Source organism: Macaca nemestrina, chromosome 9 (genome assembly GCF_043159975.1).
Source record: "Macaca nemestrina isolate mMacNem1 chromosome 9, mMacNem.hap1, whole genome shotgun sequence".
Lineage (NCBI taxonomy): Eukaryota > Metazoa > Chordata > Mammalia > Primates > Cercopithecidae > Macaca > Macaca nemestrina.
The window spans coordinates 16,384,017-16,410,116 of record NC_092133.1 but is presented as its reverse complement, the minus strand read 5'-3'; the positions used below and the strand labels follow the sequence as shown (position 1 = coordinate 16,410,116).

Sequence of the window (26,100 nt, the reverse complement as noted above, 5' to 3'; positions counted from 1 at the left end):
TTTTGCTTCAAGAACCACCATGGGAACGTACCGGCAAAACCGAAAGAGTTCACAGATCCTTTGAAAGAAGTGGGCATGCCACTGCAAATTCCTCAAAGCAGGTAAAAAACTATGAGTTCTCAAAGTGTGAGGGGGGAAAACCTACCTCGGAACACACATCCCTACTGGGGAATCTGAAAATCCAGATGACAGGAGAAGGATTTAACCTTCCCTAGGGCTGAAATGGGTTTAGGAAGTCATGAGAAATATAAAAGTACAAGTAGCAGTGGGAAGTGCCTTGAAAGCAATCTCAGTCTCCAGCTTGAGCCCTAGGAAGCCATCTGTGACTATATCTCACAGGGTCCCTCAGGGAAGGCAGCTAGATGAACTGGGGAGGGGTCATGGGGCAAAGGAAGCTCTCAACTGAAATTCGTAGTGGTTTCAACCGGGCACAAATTTTCTTAGAGTCTGGAGGACAAGCAGGAGCTGCTGTGGATACAAGTGAGTAAGCGAGGGCAGAACACACGAGCCCCCACCGACCCAGCGGGCAGATGGGGAGGGGTGAGGTCCAAAAGCCGTAGCAGGGTAGCTCACGGCCTGTGGCAAGGTTTGAGCAGTGAGACTGGCTTCGCCAACTGCCTGAGAGCTGGGTGAAGCCTCTCACTACTGACTATCTGCCACTTCCCTGGCAAACTATATAACACAGTAGAGGCAGTGAAGATCCCCTCTGGAACATAATCCCATTGGCCTGAGAACCACCACCTGCCCCCTATAGTGGCTGTGGCAAGCCCCACCCAAGGAGAGTCTGAGCCCAGACCCACCTAAACCAAACCCATCTGATAGTATTTCCCTACCCACCCTGGTAGCCAAACACAAACACAGAAACTCTTGGGAACTTTATGGCCCCACCCATCACTGGAGAAACCAAAATACTTACCCTGGCCATCTCAGCACAAGGCTTGGAGCCACCTACTAGTACCAAAGCTGACGCTGTCCTGAAAGTGCCACTTCCTGGCTGGAGGCCAACCAACTCAGGCCATTACAGCAACCCAGGACAGAATAACCCTGATCCCAAGAAGGAGAAGACAATACCTAATTCCACTGTCTGCAACATCCTGGCTAACCAGAGGTCCTGAGGGTGTCCAAGTGACAACTTCATTGCTAGCATAACCAGCATTCAAGAAAGCTAGCACACTAAACATACCTACAACCAAGGACTCTTACAGAGTCTACTTTACTTCTCTGCCACTTCTCCCAGAGCAGGTGCTGGTATCCATGGCTGGGAGACCTAAAGATGGATTACATCACTGGATTCTTTGCAGACATCCCCCAGCGCTAGCTTGGAGCCTGGTAGCCCCACCAGGTGGCTAGACTCAGAAGAGCAATAACAATCACTGCAGTCCAGCTTCAGGAAGCCCCAACAATCCCCCCTGGGGAAGGAGGAGAGTGCCAAATCAAAGGATCGCCCCATCGGACAAGAGTTTCAGACCTCTCAATTAGTCTACCCAAATGAGAAGGAACCAGAAAAGTAATTCTGGTGATATGACAAAAGAGGGTTCCATAACACCCCCAAAAGATCACACCAGCAATAGATCCAAACCAAGAAGAAATCTCTGAATTGCCAGATAAAGAATTCAGGTTGATATTAAGCTATTCAAGGAATACCAAAGAAAGGTGAAAATCAACTAAAAGAAATTAGAAAAAAAAATAGGATATGGATGAAAAATTCTCCAGATAGATAGATATCATAAAGAAAAAGCAACCACAATTTCTGGAAATGAAAGACACACTTAGATAAATACAAAATGCAGTGGAAAGGTTCAACAACAGACTACAACAAGTAGAAGAAAGAATTTCAGAGTTGGAAGACAAGGCTTTTGAATTAATCCGATCAGAAAAAGACAAAGAAAAAAGAATAAAACAAATAAACAAAGCTTCTAAGAAATTTGGTATTATGTTGAATGGAAAAACCTACAAATCACTGGTGTCCCTGAGGAAGAAGAGAAATCTACAAGTCTGGAAAACTTATTTGAGGGAATAACTGAGGAAAACTTCCCTGGCCTTGCTAGAGATTTAGGCATCCAAATAAAAGAAGTTCAAAGAACATCTGGGTAATTCTTTGCAAAAAGATCATTACCTAGGCACATAGCCATCAGGTAATCTAAAGGCAAGATGAGGGAAAGAATCTGAGGAGCTATAACAAGAAAGCTTACTGCAGGAGGGTTCTTTTTTGAGAAGCATGGTGATAAAAGACGGCGGACGAAGGGCATCTGGCTGTAGAAGAGGGGGAACCTTGAGGAAGAATTTCTTTTAGTTGATTTTCACCTTTCTTTGGTATCTCCTTGAATAGCTTAATAATCAGCCCCCGTCTGGAATTCAAAGATTTCTTCTTGGTTTGGATCGATTGCTGGTGTGATCTTTTGGGGGTTTATAGAACTTTGAGGAAGATATTTCTTACTCAGTGCAGGACTCCTGTTTTATTCAATTACTATTGCACTTGTGTGCAGTGATCTTGTTGCCTACATTTAAAAAATAACAGAACCATCTCTTCTTTCAGCTATTACATGGGTTTTTGTAGACTGGCCAGGGAACCTATATGTTAGCACAGGTTATATGAGAAACCCCACCATGTTTCTGTCAAATCAACACCTCTATCCTCTCCTCCTGCAGGTCTCTTTTCAGTACCAGGCCAGTTCTCTAATTCCACCTGTTTTCTCACAGGTTAAAAAAATTTGGCCTGCTTTTGCCTCATTTTAAAAAGCTGCCACCAGTTAGGGTTTGTTCTGGCTTCCTAATTCTTATTATTCCAGAAAAATGCAATATTTTTGTTTCATGGCCCTCTGGCTGGATAAACATCCTAAATAAGCAGGAGTAGAATTAGACTAATAAGTACACAGACTCTTAACAAATTTGCTTATATAAATCAAAGTTTTGGAAAACATGTCTGAAAGTAAAAATATTTGTTAATGCCAATCAAATACTCTGAATATTCTGGGATTATTCAAATTTTAAAATGGTCTTCAAAAGCCATTCCATAATGTAGCATCCAAACATTTCTGTCACAAAGTCTCTTAAGTTTATAAAATTTAGTCCTTCTGCTCATGAGAATATAAAAAAGCTCCTTTGGTAGAAGGAACCAAAACTCTACATGCTACAAATCTTCCAAAGGCGATTGCTATGAACTGAATATATGTGTTCCCCCATCCCCAACCTTCTACCAATTTATATGTGAAATCCCAACCCCCCCAACATGATTGTGTTAGGAGCTGGGGTCTTCGGGAGATGATTAGGTCATGAGGGTGGAGCCCTCTTTTATTAGTACCCTTATAAAAGAAGCCTGAGAGAACACCCTTGTCCCTTCTGCCACGTGATGACAAAGGGAAAAGATAGCCAGCTATGAATCAAGAAGCCAGCAGACAGTGAATCTGCTGGTGCCCTGATCTTGGACTTCCCAGCCTCCCAAACTGTGAGGAATACATTTCTGTTGTTTACGAGCCACTCCGTTTGTTATTTTTGTTACAGCAGTCCAAAGGGACTAAGGCAGTGACTAAAAAATCATCATTTTTTTTTTCTTTTTTTGAGGCAGTCTTGCTCTGTCATCTAGGCTGGAGTGCAGTGGCACAATCTTGGCTCACTGCAACCTCTGCCTCCCAGGTTCAAAGAATTCTCATACCTCAGCCATCAGAGTAGCTGGGATTACAGGCACATGCCACCACACCTGGCTAATTTTTGTATTTTTAGTAGAGACAGGGTTTCACCATGTTGGCCAGGCTGGTCTTGAACAGGGCTCAAGTAATCCGCCCACCTCAGCCTCCCAAAGTGCTGGGATTACAGGTGTGAGCCACTGCGCCTGGCCAAAAAATCATCATTTTTGAGGGACCAGTGTACAAATCACCTTTGTTTGGCTTGCTTTTGGCACTTGGCAATTGAATTCTGAATATCAGGAACCTGGGCCATTATGATTAAAGTATCAGAGAATTATTTCCAAATTTTCAATTACAATTGAGAGGTCAAGATTTCTAAAACTAAAACAATTTTTATATTAAATAAGTTACTCAGCTGTTTACAAGGTGAACTTCTATGTACAACATATTTGGCAGAAAATATGTTAGAAATGTAACTTTGGTTACATTTTCTGAATGAGCAACTCTGGTTATTTCAGTAAATACCAGATGTCAGATTAATTTGTTTATGGTTAAAGGACACAATTTACTGCCAGGTGAGGGACTACCAGCTTACTGTCCATCCCAATTAGAAGCAGCAAGAAAGCTGTTGAATATCTAGGGCTAAATTTCCTATTATACCAACCATCACCTTTAAAAATCACAACCATAATTGACGATCCCAACTAACTCCATTAGTATTAGGCTAAACAGAAAGAGACACACATATGTTCTTGTTCATTTTTCGTTCTCTCCTCCCTCCCTTTTTCCTCTCATACCCTCTTCTCTACCTCCCCTGACAGCCCCCACAAACACCCTTGAGTCTAAGGTAACTCAAGTAACATTTGGTTCAATTTAGAAGTGACTAAGTTAGAACTAGAGTACTATTACTCAATTTCTGTTTATAAAGCATATTTCAGTAAACTGTAATTCTGAAAAGTTAATAAAACAATTTCTAGGTTCTAGAATAAAACAAAGAAAACACATGAAAAGAAATAAAACGCTGAGCTTCTGAAGGGTCCTTCTGGTATCAATCTAATTTACTTCTAAGCCAGGCAGTTTTAACAGCACAAAAGATATAAACTGAAATACTTCATGGGACCCTCAACTACTTGGAAACGATATACCTTGTTCCAAGGAACCCACTATATTCTCAATCATTTTCCACTTAGTTCCATCACTTTAACAGAAAAAAAAGGAGATACCACATTTACCAGGTGTCATCTTTGAAACTGTCTTACCAGCAAAGAGGATTCACAATTTGGATGCACACAATCATACCATCTTTTTCAAAGTAAGTATAACTCTTTGCAACAGACATATGGCAAATGCCTTGTTTTTATCTCTCGGCATAAAAATTACTATCAACTCCCACAGAACTTTTCAAAAGACCTGTCACTATATTTAAACAATTCATAAAGGTATAAAATCAGAAAAGTTCTTAAACTCATAAGCCAGATAAATGGAAAAGAATCTATCAACTAAGGAGAAATGCTGTATCTCAATTATGACAAAAATTATATATACAGTTGTGCCTTGGTATCTGATATGGTTTGGCTGTGTCCCCACCCAAATCTCAACATGAATTGTATATCCCAGAATTCCCATGTGTTGTGGGAGGGACCCAGGGGGATGTAACTGAATCATGAGGGCCAGTCTTTCCTGTGCTATTCTCGTGATAGTGAATTAAGTCTCATGAGATCCGATGGGTTTATCAGGGGTTTCTGCTTTTGCTTCTTCCTCATTTTTCTCTTGCTGCTGCCATGTAAGAAGCGCCTTTTGCCTCCCGCCATGATTCTGAGGCCTCCCCAGCCATGTGGAACTGTAAGTCCCATTAAACCTCTTTCTTTTGTAAAACACCCAGTCTCAGGTATGTCTTTATCAGAAGCATGAAAATGGACTAACACAGTAAGTTGGTACCAGTAGAGTGGGGCGTTGCCAAAAAGATACCTGAAAATGTGGAAGCGACTTTGGAACTGGGTAACAGGCAGAGGCTGGAACAGTTTGGAGGGCTCAAAAGAAGACAAGAAAATGTGGGAAAGTTTGGAACTTCCTAGAAACTTGTCGAATGGCTTTGCCCAAAATGCTGACAGCGACATGGACAATAAGGTCCAGGCCTAGGTGGTCTCAGATGGAGAGGAACTTGCTGGGAACTAGAGTAAAGATGACTCTTCTTATATTTTAGCAAAGAGACTGGCGGCATTTTACCCCTGCCCTAGAGATCTGTGGAACTTTGAACTTGAGAAAGATGATTTAGGGTATCGGTAAAAGAAATTTCTAAGCAGCAAAGCATTCAAGAGGTGACCTGGGTGCTGTTAAAAACATTTGGTTTCATAAGGGAAGCAGAGCATAAAAGTTTGGAAAATTTGCAGCCTGACTATGCGTCAGAAAGAAAAACCCATTCTCTGGGGAGAAATTCAAGCCGGCTGCAGAAATTTGCATAAGTAGCAAGGAGCCTAATGTTAAATCCCAAGACCATGGGAAAAATGTCTCCAAGCCATATTGAGACCTTCAAGGCAGCCCCTCCCATCACATGCCTAGAGGCCCAGGAAGAAAAAGCAGTTTTGTGGGCTGGGTACAGGGTCCCTTTGCTGTGTGTAGCCTAGGGACTTGGTGCCCTGTGTCCCAGCCACTCCAGCTGTGGCTAAAAGAGGCCATCGTATAGCTTGGGCTGTGGCTTTAGAGGGTGGAAGCCCCCAAGCCTTGTTGAGCCTGTGGGTGCATAGATGTCAAGAATTGAGGTTTGAGAACATGCGCCTAGATTTCATAAAACATAAGGAAATGCCTAGATGCCCAGGCAAAAGATGATTGGAGGGTTGGGGCCCTCATGGAGAACCTCTGCTAGGGCAGTGTCAAAGGTAAATGTGGGGTCAGAGTCCCCCACACAGAGTCTCTACTGGGGCACTGCCTAGTGGAGCTGTGAGAAGAGGGCCACCATCCTCCAGACCTCAGAATGGTAGACCCACCGACAGCTTGTACCATAAGCCTGGAAAAGCTTTAGACACTCAATGCCAGCCCGTGAAAATAGCCGGGAGGGAGACTGTACCCTGTAAAGCCACAGGGGTGGAGCTAAGACCATGGGAACCCAGTTCTTGCATCAGTGTGACCTGGATGTGAGACCTGGAGTCAAAGGAAATCATTTTGGAGCTTTAAAATTTGACTGCCCTTCTGGATTTCGGACTTGCATGGGCCCTGTAACCCTTTGTTTTGGCCAACTTCTCTTATTTGGAATGGTTGTGTTTACCCAATACCTGTACCCCCATTGTATCTAGGAAGTAACTAGCTTGCTTTTGATTTTACAGGCTCATAGGTGGAAGGGACTTACTTGCCTTGTCTCAGATGAGGACTTTGGATTGTGGGCTTTTGGGTTAATGCTGAAATGAGTTAAGACTTTTGGGGGACTGTTGGGAAGGCATGATTGGTTTTGAAATGTGAGGACATGAGATTTGGAGGGGCCAGGGGCGAATGATATGGTTTGGCTGTGCTTCCACCCAATTCTCATCTTGAATTGTATCTCCAAGAATTCCCATGTGTTGTGGGAGGGACCCAGGGGGAGGTAATTGAATCATGGGGGCTGGTCTTTCCCATGCTATTCTCATGATAGCAAATTGTCTCAAGAGATCTGATGGCTTTATCAGGGGTTTCTTCTTTTGCTTCTTCCTCATTTTTCTCTTGCTGCCGCCATGTAAGAAGTGCCTTTCACCTCTTGCCACCTCTTGCCATGATTCTGAGGCCTCCCCAGCCATGTGGAATTGTAAGACCAAATAAACCTCTTTTTGTTCCCAGTTTCAGGTATGTCTTTATCAGCAGTGTGAAAACAGACTAATACAGTATCTGTAGAAAACTGATTCCAGGACCCCTGTGGACACTGGGTCTGCTGATGCTCAAGTCTTACAGTCAGCCCTGTGGAACTCATAGATACAAAAAGTCATCCATGTCTGTGGGTTCTGTATCTGACAAATACTGTATTTTTCATCAGCTGTTGATAGAATACAAAGATGCAGAACTCTCAGATATAGGGCACCAACTGTATATTTTAAAAAATATTCTTGGCTGGGCGTGGTGGCTCATGCCTGTAATCCCAGCATTTTGGGAGGCCGAGGTGGGCAGATCACGTGAGGTCAGGAGTTCGAGACCAGCCTGGCCAACATAATGAAACCCTGTCTCTACTAAAAATACAAAAATTAGCCAGCATGGTGGCATGTGACCATAATCCCACCTATTTGGGAGGCTGAGGCACGAGAACTGCTTGAACCCGGGAGGCAAGAGGATGCAGTGAGCAGAGATTGCACCACTGCACTCCAGCCTAGGCAACAGAGCAAGACTCTGTCTCAAAAACAAACAAAAAACAAAACAAAACAAACATAAACACACATATACACACACACACACACACACACACACACACACAGAGAGAGAGAGAGAGAGAGAAAGAGAAAGAGACAGAGAGAGAGAGAAATTCTTAAATGGGTTCATTTGAATAGTACAAGGAATGAATCCTAAATTATCTCACATGTTGAAGATCCCAAATCTGGAAATCTGAAATCTGAAATATTACAATGAGCATTTCCTTTAAGTGTCATGTCGGTGAGAAGAAGTTTCAGATTTCAGAGCGTTTCAGATTTTTGGATTTGGAATGCTCAACTTGTATAATGCCTACATTTTCAGAAATTAACATTTAATGGAAAGCTAAGAAGCCACTGAAGTCAACCTCTCATAAGAACTAGGGCAGATTTAAAATTAGTTTTTGAAGAAAAACTTCAATGTCATCTAGCATGGCTTTGTTCTAAGAGTTGGGTTTGAGTTCTGGCTCTAACATTTACTAGTTTTGTCACCTTAGGCAAGTGATTTAGCCCCTGTGAGTCTTAACCATACAATGGCGACACCTGATATCTACCACACTGGGTTGTTTTCAACATTAAATGAAACTGTTGGCATAAACATCTGGCGCAATCTAGGTACAGGTACTTCTGTTATCTCTGCTCATATTTCTTTCTGGATGAAAATACAAGTGACCCCCCTCAGTCTTCAAAATAGAATGCCAGCTTGGCCATTGGATAACTTGGTTTCTAAAGCAACTGGATGGTAAATCAGGAATGCATCCATTGGTCACCTCATCTATGAGACAACAAAGATTTAGAAGTATAATATGAAAAAGTAAACTCTATTATACAAATATAACCGATCTAAGAGATCTAAGGAATAAAAATGATCCTCTGCTCAGGTTCAAAAGGCTGTTAGGAAAATAATTACATCCTACTGATTACCTTGCAATATACTTAAGGTTTCTTCTTTTCTCTCTCTTTTAAAATGATTGATGTTTTGATTGGAAATAAATTTAAATTTTATAAAACCATTCCAGTAAAATAAAAAGTTCAGAAAAACATGCAAAGGCCGCCGGGCGCGGTGGCTCAAGCCTGTAATCCCAGCACTTTGGGAGGCCGAGACGGGTGGTTCACGAGGTCAGGAGATAGAGACCATCCTGGCTAACACGGTGAAACCCCGTCTCTACTAAAAAAATACAAAAAACTAGCCGGGCGAGGTGGTGGGCGCCTATAGTCCCAGCTACTCGGGAGGCTGAGGCAGGAGAAGGGCCTGAACTCGGGAGGCGGAGCTTGCAGTGAGCTGAGATCCGGCCACTGCACTCCAGCCCAGGCGACAAAGCAAGACTCCGTCTCAAAAAGAAAAAAAAAAAAAAAAAAACAAAAAAACAACACATGCAAAGGCCGAGGTTGTCAGGTGAACAATAGAGTAGAACGCTCTTGTCCTTTTTAATTCCTCTGTTAAATAGTATCACTCTACTTCTGCAGGTGACTTACATCTTACTAAGGAAGTTGTGAGAGCCTTAGATACAGATAGGGTTTTTTGTTTTTTTGGGTTTTTTTAATAAGTAAGTTTTTTAAAATAACTTTTTTATCTTGAAATAATTTCAACCTTACAGAAACGCTGCAAAACTAGTAAAGAATTCTCATTTATCCTAAACCCAGATTTTCCAATTATTAACATTTTGCCACATTTGTTTCTCTCTGCATATTATTTTTCTGAACTATTTGAAAATAAGTTACACATATGATGTCATTAACTTCTAAATACTTAAGTGTGTATTTCCTAACAAGGACATTCTCTCACATAACCACAGTACAATTACCAGAGTTAGAAAGCTAACATTGGGATAATACTATTATCTAATCTACAGACCTTATTCCAGCTGAAATATAATTTGAAATATGAATCAATAGCCTTTTATTTTTGCATAATCTTTGACCAAGGGATTACTTACATAAGTAGTAAACGATTGCCTGTTGGCTACTTATGCTTTAAGAACACACAAGCATATTTGTATGTGAATAATGGATGTATGTGTATGTTTATAAAGTTTTTCTAAAAAGTTATAACTGATCTATCTGGGTAGTGGAATTATGGTTGACTTTTGTAGTCTTCTTTATAGGTTTCTAATTTTTTTTAAATGGGGGAAAATTGCCCATACCAATTTCTAAACATATATAACTTATCTTACACAGGTTGATTTTGTTAAAATATGCAAGTTTCTGCACACAAATCAGTGTATCATCAGAAAAATTAAAAATCCGCTTCATACTTCCTTTTGCTCAATGGCTTCCTACTTAAACTTCTGACAACACTCTCAGTATTGCTCAACTTACAAAAGATAATTCACACATCATTCATTTAGGAAAAAAGTAATCTGTCCATACTCTAAGAATTACCAGATAATTATTTAAAAATACTTTAAAAATAAATAAAAATACTTTTAAAAAACACAATGAATTATCCAGAAGTAGTCTTATTTACAGTGGTTAATAAAACATCCTTATCTCTTCCAGCATAGGGTATATTGTTTATATATAAACAACTTTCAAATATAACCACCTATTTCTCTAGTACAATCCAATATCAATGTAAACCAACATGCTTACAAATGGGAAACACAGCTGTTCCCAAATTGACTTTAAACTCTACTCATGTTCAATATTTAAGTTGAGAAATACATAACCTATGAAAATACTACAAAGACAGGTTTAACAAGACATACAAATTAAGTGTTGCTGTTGCCACCCCTTTCCACTTACCTGTTTGAAGGCGAAAACAAAAATTTTAACCTAGTTTTACTTTTAGCTTATTCATTTTAAAGTACCTTCATTTAGTACATTATAGAACTTTACATTTAAAGAAAATGCAAACAGGTGAAAGCTAGAGATCTCAAACAGTATAGTATCATGAACTACTTCCTAAAGGTTTTAAAACTTTCTGTTATTAATTACAAATATCTGGAAGCACTAACACCCATGCTATGATATTAATATTCTTTATTCCTAAAAAGTTCTTAATCTCTTATCTTAAATATTCCTGATGAAATATAAATGTTTGCCCATATTTTATCCTCAGTTGAGATGGGCAGCAGCTATTGATCTCCATCCTCCTTATAACAGCTCTTAATAAACTTGCTGATATTCTCAAGTCATTATTTGAGAACACAATCTTCAACAACAACAACAACACCACGATCTCATGACTGAGGAGGATACTCTCCCTGCCCTCCTCACATTGTTACAGGAAGGATTTAAAAGGGTCTTATAAACTTGTACAAGAAAAAATAAATAAATAAAATAAAAGGGAGTCTGTGTAGGGGACTTATAAGGACATACAAAATATATCCACTAAAACCACAGGAACAAAAGAGGTCAATCAGATCAAGTTCAATAATAATACATATTAAGTGCCAGGTATTACACTAAGTGTTTTACATATATTTAACCCTTACATCCTATAAGGCAGTTACTATTACCTCTACCGTAGAGAGTATGAAATACCTTGCTCATAGTCACAGAACTAGAGTGGAAAAAGCTAGATCTGAACCCAGGCCTATAGGACACCATTTGTGGAAATGATATAGTACTAGTTAAGAACATCAGCTGTGGAATCATACTGCCTGGGTTTGCAGACTGTTTTTACGGCCAGCAAACTGGGTGATTTGGATAAATTACTTCTGTCTTTACATCTCGATTTCCTCATATATAAAATAGAGATAATAATAGTGCCTATTATCATGGTATTATTAAATGAGGATTAAATGGCTAATGCATGTAAAATCTTAAAACTGTGACTGGCACAGAAAAATTGCAGAAACATTGTAATTGCTGACTACCACTGGACTGAATATATGTGGACAGGGAGTTGAATGCTACTGCCAGATCTCTCATATACTTTCCTAAAGTACTTCCCATCTCTCTAATACTTTCCTAAAGTGTTTATGTCCTAGTTCTGCATCCGTGTATGGCTCAGAAAATCAGTTATTTGGCTAAGTGGATTTTTACAGGAAGGTGCTACTGTGCCCTGAAAAGGATGTTTTAGCTAGTGAGAATGCATGGACTGTGTGAATCAGGTTTATTTGAATCACAGTAAACTGAAGGATTCTGAGAAACAGAACCTAAAAATAATGTTTAAATTTTATGACTGCTACCTCCTTTAACTTGCTCTTAAAAAAAAAAAAATTTAGATTCTTACTATAATACTGTGAAACTACTTTGCTTTTCTTTATCCTATATATTAAAAAAGAGAGCTTAAAAACATAGCATAAACCCCAAATAAAGCATTCAACTTACTAGTTAAAATACTAAAAGTTAAAATAACAGCAGTGAAAATTAAAAAAAAAAACAAAAAAACAAAAAAACCCAAAAAACATATCTACACGAAAAACATTCCATCTCTAGCCTGGCCTTTGATAGTCACTATACCTCAAACAGCTTGTACAGAATGAGATCCTCTTTCTCCTTTTCCTTCTCCCTCCTCATAGCTCATCTTTCTGGCTTCCTTGCTCACTCCAAAACCCCCTCCATTCCCAGTGGTATCCAAGCCACACAGACTCTATTTTCCATTTCCACTGCTACCTTTCTAGTTCAGACTTTCATTACCCTTCACCTCTTCTTTTTCAGGTCTTTACCCTATCAAATCATCCTTGATTTTATCCGTTGCTGCCAGATTCAATAAACATATTATTGACGACTATGTGCTAAATACTGTGCTAGACATTTTAATATATATAATCTCAATTAACCCTCATACAACCATATGAAGCATCAGTCCCATTTTATAGAATAAAGTACTTGTGGATGAAATGGGTTTGGGGACTCTTGACTAAGGTCATGTTGGAAAAAGTGGCCTAGCTGAGACTCAAATCCAACTCTAAGTCTGCCTGAAGAAAGATTCTGATATCACTTGCATTCTAAAAGCCTCCACAGGTCCAACAGTCTTGGAGAGTAACAGCCAAACTTCTTAGTGTGGTATTTAAAGTACTCTATAATGTGGTCCATTCTTTTTATTCTTGTTTTGCATAACTTCCTATGCTACCATATTCTTTAGCCAACTTGAACAACTCACTCTATCTCAAAGATACTCAAATAGTCTCACTCTTAACTGGGGATTTTGTTATGTCCTCTTCTTGAAATGGCCTCTCTGCCATCTCAAAATCCTATATATACTATGAGGTTTGGTTCAAATGTCACTGCCTTAATACATTCTTTTCTTGTTTTCCCAAAAGAATGTTACTTCTCTCTCATTGGAACCTCACAGTACTACTGATACTCATAGTACTGTTGATCTTATTTCCCTACTACTTATTTTCCTTGAAGGGAAAGATGATACAAGGCCTTAACACCTCATATGCAGTTTCCTGTTCTCATACTCATAGTGCCTTCCACTGATTTGATATGGAGAGTTTATGTTTGTATATTTTAACATAACTTCCTATTCTTTTCCCAGCATCTTAGAATCATAGTAAACATACTTAGAAAATCTAACACAGAGAACTACATCCCTCATTTTTAATCAAGATGAACTTTAAGAGAAGAAATGTTCCATAGGATTTACTTTTAAAGCTCAAAGGCATTTAGTTTATTTAAAGAAGCCAAACTATAGAACATTATATATGGTCAAAATTTCATTGAGTCCCTACTGTATTCACAAGTATTATCAAACTGAACTAAACCTGAGTTTTCATAAAAACTGACATTTTGAAAAAGGCTTTATTTGCTTTAATCTTTCTCTTCCTTTTGATAAGATTAAGACTGTAAATGGCAAATGGTTAAATAGGAGCGCCAAAATGCTATCTGCAAGGCATCTGGCCTTAAAAAACACACCAAATGCCAACTCTGAGACATCTGGCCTAACATTATTTGTAAGTTTGTCTATTTCAAATGTTCTTACTTGAGATCACAGTTCTTTAGGAAGCTCTTTTATATTCTTTGTATGTACATTTAACAATACATGATAGAGCTGGACTTTGTAGATGCATTCAATTTCATTCAGCAAGACTTCTAAAACTCTCCAAAACTGAAGGGAAGTACGGCAAGTAAAATTTTAGATTATACCTAGACATTTTATTTAGGCTACATTAAACTGTACACAGAGTAAGAAATGTTTTTGATGTTTTCAGTAACGCCAGAAATAAAATACTATTAGCACCACATCTGTAAACGAAAATCCTCACTCTAAAAATCAGGCTTTTCACAAAATTAATATTGAGCAATAAATCTCTCATTTTGTGGAGTTCTTTACACCCTCAACATTTTTATTTGGTTAAAACATACATCAGGAATAGTCTTGAAGATGGAAAGGAAACAGAAGTGTGACTAAAAGTCACGCTAAAACTTTGAAGGTCTGGAAGAAGGGTTGAGGTTGAATGAAGGCTCATGGTCAGACAGCCAGCCTTAGTCATACCAAAAACATTTACTGAATACCCACTGAATGCCACGTGCTATGAGCAAAACAATCATGGTACCTGCTGATACGGAAGATTGGTGGAGACAATACTGATCACATTACCATAGAAATATAAATGCAAAATCCCAACTGTGATAAGCATTACCAAAGAGTTTCATGATAGTTAGGAAAGGTTTCCAGAGGAAATGATGATTACTGTTTTATTAATAGGCTCTAAGAAAACAGAAAACTGAGTATTTAATACGGAAGGCCTTTAAACCAGAGAATGGCTACTTGGTGACAGAAGAACTGAGTACCAAACAGGAGACAGTGAGGAAACTCAGATACGAGTAACAGTTCTAAGAAATTACTATCAACCTTTGGCTGGAAGGAAGAGGGGTGGGGAGGAAGAGTTGGTATTAGTAGAGGCCAGAGGCTACAGTATCAAGCAGAAGCTGGAAGTATGGTGGGCCTGTCCTGCCAGAAGCATGGCACCACGAAGGAGAAAGAATGGCTGTCAGACACATTGTCCAATGCAGAGGGGAAGAGGAAGAAAACTCTGGCTTTCCCAGTTCACTCCCATTTCCCATCGGTGCTTTACATTGGTCAAACCTAGCTGAAATACAGCCTGCAAAGGTCAGCCCTCTCATGGCATACAGCAGGGAAGGGCCCAAGAATGTATCTGAGGGCAAACAAGCTAAGGTCTAACACAAGCACAGATCTGACGTATGGGTTAACCAAGGTTTGTATGGGGAGAAATGAGTTGGGGGAAGGGTGCACATGTACCATGGCCGTGTAGAGGACAGAGAGTATGGCAAGTATGGAGGAGTGAAAGATGGCCAGTGTGGTTAAACTGGAGAATGGCAGGGGAGAACGGAGGGCTAGAGAAATAGATAGGGACCAGGCCTGTGAGGGCTGGAATTTGTCATCCTACAATATGCAATCAGAAACCACTGAGGCAGGCAACTGATAAAATCAGATTTGTATCTCAAAAGTTCATCTTCCCCTTTTCCTCCCAGGGCATTCACTAAACTGCAACAAGCCAGAAATTCTACTAGGTGCAGGATACACAGCATAAATACAATACAGCATGTTTGCGCTCTGTGAAGTCTACCAGCAAGTGTTTAGCATGCTGGATTATCGAAGACCTTTTAAGTATTATTTTAGCATGAATCATCTGATTATCATCAGGAACATGAGATTTATCTTCATTGCTCCACAGATTTAGTTCCAGTAAAGTTACTGATTATCCTTATTGTTTACTTTTTGTATTTATATGCTTCCATTAGTCATTTACCCACCTTTGTCTTTTCGGCTGAAGAACACTAATTTTTTTTCCCATCCATTTATCCTTATATGGCTGTCTCATTTCCATATTAATTTTAATTATTTGTTCTTGCCCTATCCAGTTCTGCTTTAAATTCCTTGTATTATAGCAACCATAAATGCACAAATAATTTATTCCCAGAGAATTTCAGTTTTAAAATAAGTATATAAAAAGATTTCACTTTGTGACATTGCTCATGAAAAGTCAAATTTCTTGTTTTGGAAGCACAGTGACATATTGACTACTTCTTTTAAGAATCCTAGATCTCATATTTTAAAGTAGAGTTTGGATTTCTTTCTTACATACTTGTCCTGAGAGCTCTTCTTTCATATTCCACCTCTTAACTTGGCACTTCTTAGCTTAGTGCCATGTGTAAATCTGAAGATTATACTGTACATTCCTTCTTCTAGATCTGTGCTGTCCAATATGGTACCCACTAGTCATATGCAACTTCTTAGCACTTGGAATGTAGCTGAAATTTAACCTATGCTATAATTATAAAATATATACCAGATTTAAAAGACTGTGTGTAAGGAAAGAAAGTAAAATATCTCATTGATTTTTATGTTGATTACATGTCAAAATGACCAGATTTGGGATATATGGGTCAAATAAAACATTACTAAAATTAATTTCACCTGCTTGTTTTTTACGTGTCCACTAGAAAATCTAACATTACGTAAGAGCCACATGTTATATTTCTATTAATGCTGTTTTAAATCATTTATGAAAATTGATCAAAGTCTCGGACTCAATCATTCAGGACACTTATACCTGATCATCCTTACCCTGTTTCTCACATCTTTGAGCCAGATCTAATTGTGACAAAATATTCTCCTAGGAATTAGATGTTGGGAAACTTTGGTATGGATCTTCATCAAAAGCTTTCTGAAAGTTGAAAATGCATTTACTGTTTTCATTTCTTCTATATGCTCCTTTAGCATCTTCATATTAGATAGGAATGATTTCCCTAAATACTGTTTTCTCTCCCAACTGATTACTTTTCCTTTACACTAAGTCTTTCCTGTATTCAACTGCCCTAATCATTACTCTGGAAGTAAACAAAGACTCACTGGGCTCTATAATAAGCCAGACTGTCTCTGAATCAGGCTTAATCTTACGCAAGTGAACATGGCTGATCGTATTCTGAAAGCCCTTGTATTCAAATCCCATCTCCCCATACTTTCAGATCTCTTCTTAACTCTATTCTAAAATGATTCCATTATCATCACTAATTTTTTGAATACCATTCACAGTCCAGTTTTTGTTAGAGGTAGTGGGATTTAATCAAACAAGTAGCGATCTAATAGTCAGAAGACTTTAGCTCTTTATATATGGGAAAACTATTTCATAGATTCTAAAGTGCTACATATGTTAGATATTTTGCTTGCATATCTTGTTTCTTACCCTGGCAGGTCTTAGAAAATAGGTATCATCTCCTCAAATATCTCTTTAATTGTATGAGTATGTTTAAAAATTGATGGGAGCCTGTATCATGATTTACCTTATCAGATTAGGCTTTGATGAGAAAACAATAGCTTTCTTTTTTAAAGAGAAGAAAAAATACCACTCAAGTCAAACAGAAAGAAAAAGTCCAAAATCTAGGAGGTGAATTCTTCAGGCTTCCCAATTTTAGATAAGGCTGACCTATCTAAAGCCCTTCTTATAACGGTTGCCAGTTAATACCATGAAACACTCAGAAAGAGTACACTGTTCTGATTAAGAACTCCCATATATCACTTACAGATTCTCCCCAACTGTTAGCTGAATGCTTTTTCAGGGATGCATCACTTCTTGCTTTTTAGGTAGATCTGAAGTAGCATGTCATCTCCTAATGCCTTTAGCACAGTTCTCTCTGGTACCTGCATACTGGGCTACAAAAGGTATGAAGTATTTCTACTCTTTTATTTATATTGAACAAATGATTGTTCTCTTTTCTGCCCATCTACTCTAAATAAGGAGACCCGAAAGCTTCTTGTATAATTTCCTCTCCATTTCAAAACAGGAAAAAATTCATATTCATCTTTCCTTTCTGATAGTGACACATTTATATACCAATATTGTTTGGATTTTCAACCTCGTGTCTCTAATTGCAAAAGGAAATACTTGGTCTCTTATGAAAGGCAACTGCTGTCAAGTACCTGAATGCAGAGTGTGGTAGGTTGAAGGAAGATGGAGAGTAGGGTTAGCATCAGAAAATGTACATAAAAGCTTGTTTCTAAAAATCAGAACTCTTTATATGCTTTTATTCAGAATGAAAGAATAGGTGGGCGTTTGTACTAGCCCCTACTGCCTTTTCCTCTACACCAGAATTGCCAGATTCAGAAGTCCCAGAGCCCATTTCCATGGTGCCTTCTCTTTTCCCAGTGGCCTCAAACATTCCAAGTTGGAAGAATAGAGTTGGAACAGAACAACCTATTTGAAGAATCAAGTAAGTCAGTGTGGATAAATGATGAAGAGATGATACAGAAGGCACAGGCAGACTAGCTAAAATAGGGAGAGAGAGGGAAAGAGAACAAAATTTTTATTAATAATCTATTTTGTGTCTGAGGTTGGGCACAGTGGCTTATGCCCATAATTCAAGCACTTTGGGGGGCCGAGGCAGGTGGATCACCTGAGACCAGGAGTTCGAGACCAACCTGGCCAACATGGCAAAACCCCATCTCTACTAAAGATACGACCATTAGCTGGGTGCAGTGGTGTACGCCCGTAGTCCCAGCTACTCAGGAGGCTGAGGCAGGAGAATTGCTCCGGGAGGCAGAGGTTGCAGTGAGTTGAGACTGCACCACTGCACTCCAGTCTGGGTGACAGAGCTAGACTCTGCCTCAAAAACAAAAACAATAATCTATTTTGTGTCTGGAACTAGGGGTAAAGCAACTGGGTGGTCAGTGGCAAGAAAACTCCAATTCTGGGAGGGTAAAACTTAGGGTCTCTCTCTTTCAAACAATGTGTGCTGTGACATTTATGTGTTCTGTGGCACTAACCAGGCACATAATAATGATTCACATGTGCTTTAATGTATGTCACATTAATTTATTGTGAATTTTATTTGTAAGCACTATATATTCCATAGATATTTATAGATCGTTTTTATAGTTTATTACTAAAATATCATGGCCTGAAACTTTTTAAAATCTGAAAACTCCTTAAATTTCTTTCTTGGTGAAAGTTAAGTAAAGTATGATCACCAAACCTGAATACTGCAATGGACCCGAAATAAATCACAAATTGCATTGTCTCTTTCTGGTGTGGTAAAGAAATTTTTAGTATTTTCTCTGTCATCTCTTGTAAGATAATCCCCTAATTTTTGTTTAAGCCTAATATCTAATTTACTTATACCTCAGCTATCTTGGCTCATAGGATTCTCAAGAGGAATCTTTACTATTTTCAAAGAACAAACACAACCACAAGGTACCTAATTTATCCTGTGAGTTCTTTTATTGTATGAATGAGCTAAGCAGGGCACTGGTCTGAGTGAGTTTGCTCCAAACTTTTCTTGGATTTCTAATAAGGTATTTCTAAAATAGGCTTTATGTAGGCTATTTGCTAAATTATTCTTTGTAATTTCTCCCTTATATCCCAATTTATTAAAAATTCCCTTAAAAATAACAAGTCATGGCCAGGTGTGACAGCTAGTCCCTTTAATCCCAGCACTTTGGGAGGCTAAAGTGGGAGGACTGCTTGAGGACAGGAGTTCAAGATCAGCCTGGCTAAGACAGAAAGACACTGTCTTTACCAAAAAATAAAAAATAAAAATAAATAGAGGAGTGTAGTGGTGCACACCTGCAGTCCCAGCTACTCAGGAGGTGAAAGCTGATGTGGGAGGATAACTTGATCCCAGGAGCTGGAGGCTGCAGTGAGCCATGATTGTGCCACTGCACTCTAGCCTGGGTGACAGAGCGAGACTGTCTCTAAAAAAAAAAAAAAAAAAAAAAAAAAAAAAAAATCAAAAGGTCATCAAATAGATTTGAGTTGTTTTCTTGTGGACTGGCTACATAAAAGCCATTCATAACTCCTGTTTCTCCCCTTGCCTTCTACTTCTAAAAAGGCAGAAAAATTAAAATGGCTTCTCATACTGTACTTTCTTGCTGCTGAGGAGGCCATATGACTCACTTCTGGCCGACGAGATATAAGTAGAAATCCCTGGGAGGAACTTCCAGGAAAGTTTTAAAAAGGACATGGCTGACATGTGCTTTTGGCCAGCTTTGGACCACACCCTTTTTCTTGAAAGGTAAAATCCTAAGGATGCATTAGACATCTTGCAACCATGAGGGCAAAAATCCCATGCTAAGGAAGATGAAGGAGGAAGCTATGTTCCTAGATTACAGTGTTATACTCCTTTAAAAACTCAAGGCACATTAAAAGTATGACAGGAATTAAGTTTCTTTTATTCTGCATATTCATTATAATTAGTGACTAACTTCACTGAACAAATTTCAACATTAAATACTGTTTTAAACCTAGATTGTATTTACACAAAGACAGCATCCTAAACTCATCAAATAATTTAGCGTAATTGTTTTTAATGATGTTCTAGTTTCTACTCATATTTGTAATGTATTACAAATTATCGAATCCTACTCCCTGATGTTTTATATTTTCTTAAAGAACATAATAATTCTCCTCCCTAGGAATATTAAATTCAGACATTCATAATTTAATGCCTGTAGACACTGTTGCTGACATTTTCAACATCAGATATAATTAATAACCTAGAATTCTTTCCTCAAAACTACTTATGACATATGCTAAGATCTAAAATAATGACAAGATTAAAGTCTTAACAACTTTTGCTATAAAATATTAGAACTGTCTAATCTCATATCTTTGCAAATATAATAAAGGATATTGAAAACGCCAATAGCAATGGCAAGTTATGACCAATTCAAAGTAAAGGCAAAAATTTAGCTGGACAAAACAATAATGCTTCTTCAGGTAGTTATGTATTTCAAAACAAATTCTAATGCTACTTCCTTCATTCTTCTGAGGAATTGCTTCAAATTGTTTGAGATATAACTTAAAGAAGGTTGGGGCAAGAACAGCCAACAAAGAAAGGGGAAACCTTCCATGAAACCTCTATTTTGACCATGTCATTACCATGCTCAAAATCTTCAACAGCTCCCCACTGCTTTCATAACTCCAAACTCTGTGGGCCAACCATCCTCCCTTTCCAGTTTTACTTGTCTCTCCTTCTCCATTCTGATCAAAATTACCCTCTTTCTTCCAAAATAATTTCATACTGCCTAATTTTTATATAAGGATGTTCACAACAGTTAATACATAAATAAATCAGAAACAATTTAAAAGTCAAAGGAATATCCATAAAAATACTACATAGTTATCCATTAAAGACTTAGCAGGATTTCGACTGTTAAGCCCTGTAGTACTGGTTACATGCTTCTACTAAAATAATTATTCACTGTTTATCTGAAATTTAGATTTAACTGGGTGCCCTCTATTTTCTCTGGTAAGCCTGCTCCAGTGTCATCTCTTTAGAGTCCTATTATCAACAGATGTAAAGAGTCTCCTATATCATAACTTACAATTTCTCTGTCATATGCCTATTTTCTTCATAGCACCTGTGAATCTTTGGGAATAGCTTCGTTCACTTTTTCTGTTTACCATTTGTTACTGTGTTCTATCTTTACCCTATAAAACGTAGATCACCTCCTCCCTCTTCCAATCCCCACACCACAAATCTACCCCATGTTAGTATCACAAGAATAGGGGCTTTTATTGTCTTGAACAGTTTCTCTTGAATCTAAAACAGTGCCCAGCACAAAGTAAGTGCTCATAAAATATCTGTCCAATGAATGAATAATGAATACTCTGATTTCACATGTACTTGAAGGTGTTTAGTTAAAATTAGTTCCTTCTAATTTTATAATTGAAGCAATCTAAACGTTGTGAAAGGAACGCTAGTCAGATTAGGTTTCTTATGCAGGTAACATGAATACTAACTATAGTTTCATGTGATTTACTTTATCAGTGTAGTTGTATTGTAACAAGACAAATAAATAAGAACTGTTCATAGCTATTTGCACATGACCAAAAATAACTCTGGGAATATAGAAATAGTAATAAACGCATGCTTATAAAATAGAACTTTATACAGATATAAATCACTACAAATCCATTTTACCGTCTTAATAGAACTCCTCTGTTTTTCTTCCCAAACACTACTGCTTAACTCAAGTGTGCAATGAACATTTGCCTCTCTGTCATAGGATCCAAAAATGAGTAACCTGCAGAATAAAACAAAACAAGGGAGAGTATCATACCTGTTATGTTCATTAAAATTTTTATTTCTGATTATTACAAGAAACAGTACATTACTCCATTACTATCATAGCTTTAGTAACAGAAAAAAAATTAAGTCAAATATTTTATACACCCTCTAGTGGAAACATGAAGTAAAGCTATATTTGGTGAGATTCCAGGATATGCTGTTTTTCAGTGGCTAAGTCAAACAAACACAAAGTATTATCTACTCATTAGGTAAAGAAATTGACCAAATATTTATATGTAGCAGCAAGAGCTATACATCTTCAAAACAGACTGTTGAATTTAAAAACAAACAAGATGCAGAATAATGCTAGTATACCATCAACTCTGTAAAACACACACACATACAAAAGTGCAATATAATTGCTTATAAACACACACACACACACACACCATCTACTAATGTGACCTCAGGCAAATTATTTAACTTCTCTAAGCCAAGCCCATCTCCTCCTCTGGAAACTCTAGGCAAAAATAGTACTTACCTCTGAGAACTGTTGTGAGTAAAAGGCAATGTACATGAGGCATTTAGCACAATGCTTGCAAACACTAAGTGCTCAATAAATGTTATTTCTATTATTGTCTTGAAAACAACTGTCAAGGAATATTGGCATCATGTAATTTTACTATTTAATATTTAGATCTAAAAAAGACATATGAGGTCCAATCATGAGATTATATAATATAGTTTTTAATGCTGAAGAAAAAAGGTTACTCATGTGTCCAACTTCTGTATTATCTATCCTCAAAATCAGAATGTAAATCTGCCAACTTGTTTCAGGAGTAAGTTTGAGAACAGCTTTAACACTAACGAACATGTTGACTGTTACTCTATTACTTTACCTCCCTATGAAGATCATGAGGTAGTAGCGAATACTGAAAAAGTGGATAAAACACATAAATTTTTAAAAAACTGTGTCTGCAAGTTAAAGACCTCAAGCAAATCATGTCCATACTCCACAAACTAGACTCACAAACAGAAGCCTGAACAAACTCATGGTGAAAAATCAAACCAAAACAAACAAAAATAAACCCCTAAAATTCTAAGCTCTAAACAATTCTTAAATACTCTTAAAAGGAACGTTAAACTTAGTGCCTAACAACCTATTATCAAAAAGAAGGCAGTCCAAATACATACAGGATTCTTAAAACATCAAATACTAAGTTTAGGGGAAAAAATGAGAATCTACATTCATTAAAGCTCTGCTGCCACCAACTGTTCAAAGAGTAAACTACCTAAGGGCCTTTACTATCATGCAGAGAAAAATGTACCAGCTAGTGTCCCCAGATTCCTGACAGGTATTAATCTTCAGAACTCAGGAATGAAAAAGCAAAATTCTCAGTAATTCTCCCCTGTAATCATAAGTTATTCCATATTTTTCACAGCACTTTAAAAATGCTTTCAGAAAGAGTAATAAAAAATTTAACAAAAATTAACTCAAAATGGGTCACAAACCTGAATATAAAAGCTAAAACTATAAAATCCTTAGAAGAAAACATAAAAGCAAATCTTTTTGACCTTGGACTAGGCAATGGTTTCTTAAATCCAACACCAAAAGCATAACTACCAAAAGAAAAGTAGATAAATAGGACTTCACCGAAGTTAAAAATTTTTTAAGTAAATGAAAAGACAACCCACAGAATGGGAGAAAATGTTTGCAAATCCAGTAATTGATAAGGGCCTAGTATCCAGAAAACATATGAATTCTTTACAGCTCAACAATAAAAAGACAAATAATGCAATTTTAAAATGGGCAAGAAATTCGAATAGGCACATCTCCAAAGATGCACAAATGGTCAACAAGCATATGAAAAGATGCTCAACATCATTAGCCATTGAAGAAGGGCAAATCAAAATGACTTTTTATCCACTAGATTGGCTAGAATAAAAGAGACAATAACAAGTATTGGTGAGGATATGGAGAAATTAGAATCCTCATACATCATTGATGGGAATGTAAAATGATATAGTCACTTTGGAAAACAATTTGACAGTTACCTAAAAAATTAACACAGAGTTAACACAAAGTTCAGTAATTTCACTCCTAGGTGTGTAAGCAAGAGAAATGAAAGCATATATTCACACAACATGCATGCAAATGTTCACAGCAGCATTATTCATACTTAATAGCCAAAAAGTGGAAACAAGCCAAATATCCATCAAATGATGAGTGGGAGAAATAAAATGTGTCATATCCATATAATGAGTATTATTCTACAATAAATGAAAGGAAGTATTAATACATGCTACATACACTATGAATGAACCTTGAAAAAATTCTAAGTGAAATAAGCCAGTCATAAAAGACTGCATATTGTATGATTCCATTCATATAAAATATCTTGAAAAGGCAAATTTATACAGACAGAAAGTTATTTAGGGTTGCAGGAGGAGTACTAGAGGAAAATGGGGATTACTGATAATGGATAAAGAATTTCTTTGAGGGGGATGAAAATATTCTAAAATTAAACTCTGACGGTGGTTATACAGTCCTGTAAATATATTAAAAAAGTTACTTGTATACTTTAAATGGGTGAATTGCATGGTATATTAATTACATCTCAATAAAACAATTTAAAGAAAAAATGAATGATCATAACAATAAATAATGAATCATTTTTCTGTGGAAAAGATGTAATAATAAATGATTGGTTTATTATGGTTATAAGTCAATATATTGTGACAAGATTATAAACTTCAATAAAATGTAAAACTGCTCTTTATTTGATACAGATATTTGATAACAGAAAACATAAAAAGGGTACTTTAAAACCAAATAAATTCAAAAAAATTATTAATTGTGAAAAATAACCATATATATTAATACTATTCTTAACAATAAAAATTTAAAGCATATAAAGCATTATCTGCCCTATTCAAACTCTTCATTTTTGTTTTGTGACAAATATCACAGAAAAAGTTTTTGTTTTGAATTGTTATTGATTCATTCAATTGTAATGAGTATTTCCAAAATCATCTCCAGGTTGGGTACACTAAACAAACTTTATGGGAGGCCATTATACTGAGCTCCTGCACTAGATCCTAGTAAGAACAAACCAAATAAGAGGCCCAAACAGACTTATAACTGAATTTGTTGTAGTTTTGTCTTTTGACAGTTCTGGTGGCCCTATGAAGGGACATGAAGGAGATTTCTGATGACCCATGACCCAGAGACCTCTTGAGGAACATGGAAAAGGTGCTGCTGAGCCACCTTTTGGGTCCTCTGTCTTCCTCAGGGAGCCCTGAAAATTGTTAAGTTTCTCACAAGCTTTGCTTTCTTTTGCCCTGAGTTCCCTGATCTCTGTGGTTTGGGGTTAATCTGTGCTGTGAGAAGGCACTTGACTTTTGGATTTGCAGTAGCTGAGGACTCACTGGCAAGAGCTGCAGTTTTAAAGGTAACTGACAGTGGTTGAACTAAGTGGTTATTACTGCAGGGGGCACGAACTCTAGTTTTCAGAATTTGCAGTTACGTTGGTTCTATATTCTTCATTTTTCTTGTACACTCAGGTAATAGAGGCCTCAGGTGTCTGGTTCACAGAGAAATGGGAAAATCATTGGCTAGGTTGATCAGTGGAATGTCAGAGCCAAAGCCATAACCTGACTGGTGGACATGGGTGAGGCACATAAGAGCTATTAGAGCAACCCATCACTAAAAAATAAGACTACCATGAGAAGATAAGCGTGGTCAGGGAATGGGTCAGTTAACATAAAGTTGCCCAGCAGCCACAAGAAAATATCCATGCAATGAAGCACACTGTAGAAGCATTACAGGACTCAAACTCATGGCATATCCCTCTTAGGTTTTTATCTTGGCTCTGGGAGACCCAAGACTCAATGTAAAAATAGGATCCTTAATTTCTGAAGAGCTGAGTACTCGGTCTTCTGGCTACACCCGACTTTCACATGTATGAGTATTAAGCCTGAAAGCTGCATATACTTACAGAAGTGGCAAAATCTTATTAAAGATAATTCAGAATTACAATGGTCATATGAAGACCGTTCCAGAAGAACAAGACCGTTCATCTAAGAAATGTACTTGAATCCCAAGCCTCCCAATTAATTGGTAGAGAGAATGGGATTCTCCTTTTAATTGGTATTCAGAAGCCTTAAAGAAACAACAGGATTCAAAA

General features: G+C 37.6%; 1 protein-coding gene across 1 annotated transcript in view; it reads right to left on the bottom strand.

Moving 5' to 3' along the window:
- The window catches only part of LOC105467475 (PDZ domain containing 8), a 102,495-nt gene that overhangs the window by 20,070 nt on the left and 56,325 nt on the right, over window positions 1–26,100 (bottom strand). The window contains exon 3 of the mRNA XM_011717092.3: window positions 21,827–21,929. Within this exon, the coding sequence (XP_011715394.1) occupies window positions 21,827–21,929 (103 nt within the window). The remainder of the gene's footprint in view (window positions 1–21,826; window positions 21,930–26,100) is intronic.